At 38.8% G+C, this 10618-nt stretch overlaps 1 protein-coding gene across 5 annotated transcripts in view; it reads left to right on the forward strand.

The window, feature by feature from the left end:
• The window catches only part of Hectd2 (HECT domain E3 ubiquitin protein ligase 2), a 65222-nt gene that overhangs the window by 8403 nt on the left and 46201 nt on the right, over positions 1–10618 (forward strand). For all 5 annotated transcript variants that reach the window (XR_003844384.1, XR_003844385.1, XM_021195634.1 and 2 more), the window contains exon 2: positions 6882–7011. Coding sequence is in view for 3 of the 5 variants with exons in the window: in XM_021195634.1 (XP_021051293.1) it covers positions 6882–7011 (130 nt within the window). In the remaining 2 variants the exon portion in view is untranslated. The remainder of the gene's footprint in view (positions 1–6881; positions 7012–10618) is intronic.

Genomic DNA, 10618 nt, shown 5'->3' on the forward strand with positions numbered 1-10618 from the left:
GGATGGATCCCCAGATGGGGTAGTCTCTGGATAGTCCATCCTTTCATCTTAGCTCTAAATTTTGTCTCTGTACTTATATCCTTTCATGGGTATTTTGTTCCTTATTCTAAGGAGGAATGAAGTATCCACACGGTGACCTTATTCTAAAAGGAGTGTTTGAGTCTAGAGAGATGGCTCAGTGGTTAAGAGCACTTATTGCTCTTCCAGAAGACTGAAATTCATTTCCCATCATCCAAGTCAGATGGCTCACAACTTCCTATGACTCCAGCTCCAGAGGATCTGATGTTCTCTTCTTAGTATAATTGTACATACTTATGTGCAGATGTACACACAAACATAATGCCTAAAAGAAGTATCTTGCTGAAGCTTCAGTGCTTGTGTGTGTGTGTGTGTGTTGTGAAGCAAATGAATAAACCTCAGAGGACATCTTACTTCCTGATGGTCAGTGAACACTGAAGCTCAGTGCTTCAGTGCTGATGCCTGTGGGGGTCAGTTATCAGGTGTCTCTAGATCAATTGCATTGTGACCTTTATAGTGGAAAATAATGTTATTTTGGGCTTAGAGTCTTGTTAAGATGAAAGTGAACTACCTTGTGCCAATTAGGCAATAATAACAATTATTTCAAAGAATGTTATCTTTATTTCTTAGTATCCTTTAAAAGATATGGTTCATACTAAAATTCTACTTTGTGCTGGTGCTGTTTAGCTTAGGAAGAACGTTTACAACTTAAGAGTAGCTGACTCCAGATTTTAAAGGAAGGTTGTATAATTAGTACTTTGGATATAGCATCTTAGCTGTGGGAAAAGAACATATTTTTGCCTGGTTTCAAGACCTGAAATAATTCTTTGACAGACTCTAAATGCACTTAAATTCTTATGTCTCATATGATCCTGATTGGTAACTAGGAGAGCTTATTTTAGAAATTGACAAAGCAAGAGATCTTAAGGATTGCTTATTTTAATTTAAAGCATAAAGACACTACTCATTTGACATAATAGCCTTTACTGAATACCTCAGGAAATCATTTATTCTTCTGTAAAAGTAGTTTTTATACTCATCATAGACTGTGAGATGGGGGGAAACATTTCCATATTATAGCATTGTGTGATGGAACAGAGGCAATTATACCTCTGTCAGATATTGTGCTAGAGTGTAAACAGAAATGTCTATCTTCTAAAGCAGTTTTGGAGGATGGAGGATAATCAAAGTAAATTGTACTAAAATTTTGTATACAACAGAAATTGGCACTTAATGAAAACTGAATACCCCTTCTCTGGTGTATAAAAGAAAAATATGATTTAAGAAATTAGAAATTTGACTCAGATACTGTTCCTCAGTAAATTTTGAAAGTGGTAATTCAAATATTCAAAGAAAATAAGCTTGCAAATATATGATTACACGTTATTACGAGTGGAGCAGGTATTCTAAATATTTTTGTATTTAACTTTTTAAAGATTATTTAATATTATAATCTTACATATTACCTACATAATTATATGATCAGAAAACTATGGAGGCCCTTATGTATTAGCAAAATAAAATTTAGTGTAATTACTACATAAAACTCTGTTGCTGATTGAAATATTGAACTTTCTAATAAATTCCTGGGCAATCTCTGCCCAGAGAATGAATTCTATTACTTAGTGTGCTAGGTTGAAATGTTTCGAGTGTATTTCTCTCTCAATGAGCTGTTAAAGTTCAATTCCCTGCCCCCCCCCAGCCCCCAGTTCTTTGTGCTTCAGTCTGTAACAGCTGGTTGGGTACCCTCCTACTGTCTATTCTTCAACACATACAGCCCACTGTTTGCCGGCTGGCCACATTCCAAGACTTCATCTCTAGTATTCAACTGTAGAACTCCAGTTAAGATGACTGAAAACCCTGTAAGTCAATTGGAGTCTTACGTTTAAGAAGGTGTACTATTCTTTAACTTTTCCCTCTCCATCCCCCCACAGCCCCACCAGCCCCTAACTTTAGCCAAGTTTATTGGCATTTCTTGTCACTGCCTTCATTCTCTAGTTTCCCATTCATTTGTCAGTTCATTCACATGATTTCTGCCATTCCATTCCATTGAATCTGTTTGAAGATTTTGTAATCATTGGGATAGACACACTCTCTATTGTTTCACATTCTTGAATCTTTATAACTTTCTTAGTTTTCTTTTTCTTTTAAATTATCTTCTATGTATAGGTTTTATGCATGCATGAATGTCTGTGCACCATGTGTTTGTTTGCCTGGTACTCATGGAGACCAGAAGAGGGTGTCAGATCCCTTGGAACTGGAGTTGCAGATGGTTGTAAGCTGCCACGTGGTATTGGGAATCAATACTGGTTCTTTGGAAGAGCAGTCAGTGCTCTTAACTACTGAACCATGTCTCTAGCCCTCCCATTTAGTTTTTAATACACTGCTTTCTTCTGGATTTTCTTTCTTTTATCACTTATTCTTTACTTCCTATAGTATCTCACATACAGTTTTACCCTTATATTGTTCATTGCTGTATACAAAGCCCCATTAGAAAACACCAATTAATTTATCATATAAAACATGTTTGTTAGTGAGCCTTGGCTCCTTGTCTAGTTACTCACAAACTATATCTATCTATCTATCTATCTATCTATCTATCTATCTATCTATATATATATATATCACCCTAAGATATTCTTTCAATAAGCCCTCTGACTTAGAGGTGATGCCAAGATGTTTTTTGAAATTTGAAACATTGTTGTACATTGTCTATTTCTCATATAACTTATTGGACAGTTTCTCCATCCTCACTGTGCATCAGACTTAGGCTGGAAGTACTGCTTTCCATTTTGTCCTTGGTTAGCCAGGCTGCCATCTTTTAGTCACTGTTTCAACTCTATCAGTTCAGGTTTCATTTCTTGGAATTAGGTTGATTTAGCTCCCAACACTATGTTTCTCTCTTTAGCAGTTGCATAGCAATTAACTAAGTTAATTATTTTAGTATTATTTCAAAATCTCAAAGGAAACTAAACAGTGTTCCTAGAGGCTTTGTTTTTATTAAGACAGGGTAAAGGAAGGAAGAAGGGAAAAAACCTGGAAGTCTTCCCCAAATTGTTAAGATATTGGAAGTCTCCTTCTATTGATGGCTACTTTAGCTAGAGATTCTGTGATATAGTGATTTACAAGTATAGATTTGATACTCACTAGAGTGGAATTTTAACTGTTTCTCATGGTCTGTGAACTTGAGAATGAATGGCATTTCAAGTTCTTCATCTGTACAGTGAAGTGTAGGTATTGTTCTAGTCTGCTTTGCTGTTGCTATGATAAACTCCATAAACAAGGTGGGAGAGGAAAAGGTTTGTTTAAACTCCATAAACAAGGTGGGAGAGGAAAAGGTTTGTTTTATCTTATAGCCGTCGTCAGTGGAAACCAGTTAGGAACACAAGACAGGAAGGAACCTGGAGCAGAAACTATGGAGGAACTGTCTGACTGGCTTGTTCCCAGGCTCGTGCTCAGCTCTTTTCCTTGTACAGCTCAGTCCCACCTGCCTAGGGATAGTACTCCTCACAGTAGGCTGAGCCCTCCTGCATTAATTAGCAATCAAGGAAATGCATCATAGATGTGCTCAAAGACCAATCTGATGGAGGCAGTACTTCAGTTGAACTTCTCTTTTCCACATGTCAAGTTGGTAACCAAGAGTAGCCACCACAAATACCTATATCATAAGAACGTTTTAATATAGTAAAGAATCAAATATAGTAGTAGGGGGTATACAATCACCCAATGAATGATTTGTTCTAGTATGTTTTTATAACAAATAATTTGAGTAATTATTCTTTGTAGTTCTAACCTTTAGTATATATGACTATGATTCGGAGACTTCTGATTCCTTTCCCATATCTATTAAAAGCCTATATTTTCAGTTACATAATGAGGTGTAGATTTTTGATGTCTGTGTATTCGTGTGTAGAAGCAGCCCTGCCATTCCTGCTACATTTCCTCATTTGTTCTCCATGTTAGTTTTTAAGAAAAGGTCTCCCCTCACCACTTAGCTAGACTGGCCAATTACCTGGGTGTCTGGATACAAACTCCAGTTCTCATGCTTATACATCAAACACTTTACCAACTTCTTCTCAGGCCAGATACGTTGCACTTTTATAGACAGTGTTGTCTCCACTAAATCTAACAGAAATATTAACTTGGGATTCACTGAGCTGCAAAAACAAATAACAATAGCAAAGTCAATGAGCAGCCAAAGATACTACACATAAGAAAACTGCATCTGTGTGCTTGTGGAGGTATAACCTTCATATTCTCATGTCTGATTTCATTTTGGGCAAAGCCTATGTGCATGTGTGTACATATTTTTGTGTGTTTGGGTACACATGTGTGTGCAAGTTCAAATGTGTACATGTGTGCACATGTATACACATGCAGTGGAAGTCAGTGGACAACTTTTGAGGCATTTTCTACACTTTCCACCTTTGTGTTTTTAAGACATGGTCTCTCTCAACTGATCTGGAGTCTGGCCAGCAAATTCCAGAGGCCTGCCTGTGTCCACCTCCTCAGTGCTAGGATTAAAAGCATGTACTACCATGAGAATCAAATTTAAGTCGACTGTATAGCTGAGCCATCTCCTCAGCCCAGCTTTTACCCTTCTGTTACTTGTTAGCGGCCCACTTTTATGACTCTCAAGTGACTCCACTGTCCTTACCTCTGAAATAGGAATTAGCTGATTTCCAAAAGTCACTTAAATCCAGACACTTTTAAGTACTATGTGTATAGTATCTGAAATTCATTTTCTTTAGGCTCTTTTAATATTAATAACCTTTTTTTTAAAAAGATTTATTTATTTTATACTTATGAGTACACTGTAGCTGTCTTCAGACACCAGAAGAGGGCATTGGATTCCATTACAGATGGTTGTGAGCCACCATGTGGTTGCTGGGAATTGAACTCAGGACTTCTGGAAGAGCAGTCAGTGCTCTTTTAACTTCTGAGCCATCTCTTCAGCCCCCAATACTAATAACCTTTTAAAAAGAAAAACACAAGTAGATTTAGGGCCTATGTACAAGTTATGTCAAACTCTGTAATGCGTAAGGACTCTGGTGCAGCATAATGGACCAATATAAGGACAGTTACTTTCTCTGGAGCAGTTTAAATACATTACAAGATTTAACAAAAGTGATTGGCTTTACAGAAAAATAAAACATGGAACAGAGTCGTTATGAGCTTCAGTTACACAACCCAACTCCAGTGTTTAAAAGCTCTAAAAAGTTTTACTATTGTTAGTGTATATAGCCGGTGGGTCTGCTTTATATAACCTATCACTCTAGACCCAAGCTCACGAACAATCCAGAACCTCAGCTCTTAGTATCTGTCATTGTTAGAGTGCTGGAAAAAAGCAGGAGCTGGGATTTTCCCCACCAATCTTAAATGTGTCATCACTCCTTTCCAGAACTTATAGATGTGATTTCTACTTCTAGCCTATCAGAGTTCATCAGATGACTCTGTAAAAGGGAAGGAAATATGGAGAGAACACATGAATATTTGGTAAGCAAAAATATATCTGCTATATTATGTATGAGTTGTTTCTAAAAGAGTAAATGGAATCAATCTGGTGACTAAATAAAGAAGTAAAACAAACCTCTTCATTTACTATGAAAGTAAACTACCATTAGATTAAAAAGAGATGCTGGGCTGGAAAGATGCCTCACTGGGTAAAGGTGCTTGCCACTGAGATTGCTGACCTGAGTTCAATCACTAGGATCTACATGGTAGAAGGAGAGTGCAGCTTCTCTGAGGTTGCCCTCTGACCTCCACTTGTGCAGCATGGCACACATTTACATGGGCATATGTACATGCCCATGTACACACAATGTGAATTAAGAAGTAAGTTAACTACTTTTCTCAAGATTCTGGGAACTGAAAAGTGGGTTATGGTGGTGTAGATCGATGATCTCAGCATTGGAGAGGCTGAGACAGATCAAAGCCACGCTAAGCTATAGAGCAAGTTTTAGGCCACTAGGGATATATAGAGACCTTGTCTCAAGATCTGGAGCATCAGGTCAAAAGAATCCAAGAACTAGCTGGGCGTGGTGGCGCACGCCTTTAATCCCAGCACTCGGGAGGCAGAGGCAGGCAGATTTCTGAGTTCGAGACCAGCCTGTCTACAAAGTGAGCTCCAGGACAGCCAGGGCTATACAGAGAAACCCTGTCTGGAAAAACCAAAATAAATAAATAAATAAATAAATAAATAAATAAATAAATAGAATCCAAGAACTAAGAAAAGGCCTGAAGTCAGCACTGAGCTTAATTTTTACTTTGTTTTTTATAATTTATATTTTATTTTTACAAAATACAGATTTAAATGTTTTAGGAATTTTTGGAGTTGTTGAGGTGGAAAGTATGTTAATGGATAGCTTCTTCTTTAGCATGTTCTATGGTCTATACCTAAGGATCCCTATATGGTTAGCTCTTTTTAAAATCCTGGTATACCTACAATTTAATTGTAATGCTTTGGAAAAAATCAGCACTAAATGATATATCATTTTTATATGAATTTTTAAATCAAATCACTGTAAAGACTTTAGTAAATCAACTTATAACTCATAAATTATCAAAATTTATAGTTTTAGTGATTATAAAAGCAGTATTATTTAAATATTAAAGTGGTTAACATTGGCAGACTATATACTATGTACAAGAAATAGAGTTAATTATTTTATGAGTAAACCCTGTTAAACTCGTAATAACTGTCAAGTAGGTATACTGTTGCCATCCGCCTTGCAAGCCTTACCAGTATGTAAGTAGACAGATAATTGCTGTGGCTCTTTATGCTTATGATGATTTAGCCAGTAGCATGTATAACATCGTCTTTCTGACATAAAATCTAAATCTTTAAAACACTTTGTCTTTAGGGCTTGGACAGAGGATCCAAGGGCCAGATTTCCACCTTCAGCAGCTTTGTCTCGACTGTCACCCAGAAGAAAGAAGCCGCTGAAAACAGGAGCTCACCAACCCATCTTGCTCTCCCTAACATCAGGAATGGTAATAGTCTGTGTGTCCTGGCTAAAAGTATATTATAGTATTAAACTACTTAAAATGTACTTTAATTATTTAGCATTTTTGAGTAACTTTATTACAAAAGAGAAATAAACTATGTAAATATTTAGTGTTTCTTTGTATAGCTTATTTTATCATAGAAAATATAAATTGCTTACATTTCTTCAGGATAGCTTTCCCTGTGAAAACACAAATCTTTGAAGTTTGGAATGCCCTCATACACTAGCCAAACCACTTATGTGATGAATTAGTCTTACAAAAATTTTCTTTATGGCAATGCATATTAACATTAGACCTACTGTACAGTTTTAGAGGTTAAATCCATAGAACTTTATTTCTGAACCTCTATCTTCAATAATGTCTTTCTTCCTTTGATTTATTTTACACCTACACCCACACATATTTGTTCCAACATATATATTGATTTCTACTTGGACATGTCAACTGGATAATGACATTTATTTATATAGTTTAGAAGACTGGATAATGATATTTTTATAGTTTAGAAGATCATTTCATTGCACCCTCACAGTAGTCAAAATCTCATTATATTTATCTTCTGTTGCTGCATAATGAATTGTCACAATCTCGTGGCTTTAAAAGAGCACTCAGGTATTGACTCAGCTCTTTAGGTCAGAAGTCGGGGTGGGTGTCGCTAGATTCTCTACTTAGAACCCCTGCAAGGTTGGAATCAAGATGTTGGTTGGGCTGGACTCTGCACAAATATTCTTTTCCAACCTCCTTCAGATTGCTGGCAAAAGTGATTTTTGTTACTGTGCCAACACCTTTCCTGACTGTCATATAGACATATACAGTTCCCTCCCATATGCCTTCTTACTGGTTCTCAATAATATCAAAGCTATTCTTTCAAGGCCAGCAGCAGGGTTCTTTTCTTGATTTTTTTTTTCTTTTTGCTTCCTTCTCTTTTTTAAAAAAAAGATTTATTTATTTATTTATTTAATGTATATGAGTACACTGTAGCTGTACTGATGGTTGTGAGACATTATGTGGTTGCTGGAAATTTGAATTCAGGTCCTCTGCTTGCTCCAGTCTAAAGATTTATTTATTACTATATCTAAGTACACTGTAGCTGACTTCAGACACACCAGAAGAGGGCGTCAGATCTCATTACGGATGGTTGTGAGCCACCATGTGGTTGCTGGGATTTGAACTCAGGACCTTCAGAAGAGCAGTCAGTACTCTTAACCACTGAGCCATCTCTTCAGCCCCTTCTTTCTCATTTTTAAAATTATTATTCTTTAATCTTTTTTTTTTTATAGTCCAGTCATTATCCCCCTCTTGGTCCGCCCTCTGACAGTTCCTCATCCCATTTTTCCTCCCTCCTCCCCACTCCCCATCTCCAAGAGGGTGTCCCCACCCCCAACCCCTACCCTACCCCACCAGACCTCCCCACTCCCTGGGGCCTTAAGTCTCTCAAACATTAGGTGCTTTTTCCCTCATTGAGGCCAGACCAGGCAGTTCTCAGCTGTATATGTGTTGGGGGCCTCATATCAGCTAGTATATACTGCCTGGTTGAGAGATCTTGTTGTGTGTGTGTGTGTGGGGGGGTCCAGGTTAGTTGAGACTGCTGGTCTTCCTATGGGGCTTGCCCCCCTCTTCAGCTTCTTCCAGCCTTTCCCCAATTCAACCACACGGGTCTCCTGGCTTCTGTCCATTGGTTAGGTATAAATATCTGCATCTGGCTCTTTCAGCCGCTTATTAGAGCTCTCAGGACAGGGGGTGGGGTATGGGGTGGTAGGCAGCCATAAGCACATTATAGCATTAGTAATAGTGTCAGGCCTTGGAGCCTCCCCTTGGGCTGGACCCCAGTTTTGGACTCTTATTTTTGTCCCTGCAGTTCTTTTAGACAAGAACAATTCTGGGTCAGAGTTTTTGACTGAAGGATGGCAACCTCAACCCTCCACTTGATGCCTGTCTTTCTATTGGAGATAGGCTCTACAAGTTCCCTCTCCCCACTGTAGGGCATTTCATCTAAGGTCCCTCCCTTTGAATCCTGAGCATCTCTTAGCTCCCAGGTCGCTTGTACATTCTAGAGGGTCCCTCCACCTCCAACCTCCCATGGTTGCCTGTTTCTATTCTTTCTGCTGGCCCTCGGCTTCAGTCCCCCTCCCCCAATAACTGATCATGTTCCCCCTTCCCCTCCCTGTCTTCTCTCCCACCCAGAAGGCATGTTAACCTTCTTGAGTTCTGTGGTTGACTCCAGTCTCTTCAGCTTTGCCTTTTGCAGCCAGTGTAAGATCCTCTTGTAAGAGATTTGTGTAATTGGGTTCTGTCTACCTGGATAGTCTATTTGTTTTAAGGTCACATCTACAAGTTTCTGGTTTAGGAACGTTTAAGAAGATACAGGGACACAAGCACAACAGAGAGCTGTAAACTTATGGAGTATGACAAAGCCAGAGTGTGGTGGATAGCAGTCACCTTTGTTTCAGTTTTTTGTTTAAATGGACTTTGATTCCATTCTCAATTTCAACCTAATCTTTTATTTTATCTTATGTGTGTTCATTTTATGTATTGGTGCTTTGCCTGCTGTGTATCTGTACCATGTGCATGCCTGGCCCTTGCTTTCTTATCTGTACAGATACTTTGATTTGTGAACTTGGCTTGTCAGCTCATGTGCCTATAGGTTTTCAAGTACATTTGTTGACTCTAAGTATGTTCCAACTAGCTAAAACTGCCTGTTTTTTTTTTTTTCTCATAAGAGCCAGTCTTGTGGAATCTTGACTTAGCACCAAAGCACTCTTCTTGGAGTCTGTGCATACATACATCGCTCTAGTTGAACAGTTCAGCAGACTTCTGTACCTTAATAGACTCCAGTCTAGACGTCTGGCTGTTCTGTCTGGGTACCACCTTAGTTCTGGTATGCTCATATGTCACGGGTGCTACAAAGAACTCTTTTATTGAATGGGAATTAGACTGAGCCTTTATGTAGGCGTGCATATAATTCCTTGGGTTTTTTTAAGAAGCCTTTCTCACTTGTCAATTAAGATTATTTCTTCAGAAGTTTATAATTCTTAGCAATTGTTATAATTTTCTTCTTATGGCCAGGCATTCTCTTTTTTTTTTTTTTTTCTTTTTCGAGACAGGGTTTCTCTGAGTAGCCCTGGCTGTCCTGGAACTCACTCTGTAGACCAGACTGGCCTCGAACTCTGAAATCCGCCTGCCTCTGCTTCCCGAGTGCTGAGATTAAAGGCGTGCGCCACCATGCCCGGCCAGGCATTCTCTTAACAGCTTATCTCCCATCTGATACCTAAGTGGTGTTAGAGAAGCTGTGGAAGCCCAGTGTGGGCTACCCCGGTGTGGGTTCCCTAACAGCTGAGGGATCCATTCCTCCCTGGAGATTGAATGGCTAGGTAAGCCTGTCAAATTGGCTGTCTTTTGAAAAAGCTGAGAAGTGTAGGCGAGTGTAGGCGTTTTACCTACTATAGCAGCTGCTAGGGATGATGCAGCACCTCCAAAAAAAAAAGGCCTAGAAGGTAAGTAAAGTAGGAGTAGAATTGTGTGGGTAAAACAACTTAGTTTTCCTCCCTCCCTCCCTCCCTTCCTCCCTCCCTCCCTCCCTCCCTCCCTCCCT

The sequence above is a fragment of the Mus pahari genome, chromosome 1 (assembly GCF_900095145.1).
Source record: "Mus pahari chromosome 1, PAHARI_EIJ_v1.1, whole genome shotgun sequence".
Classification (NCBI taxonomy): domain Eukaryota; kingdom Metazoa; phylum Chordata; class Mammalia; order Rodentia; family Muridae; genus Mus; species Mus pahari.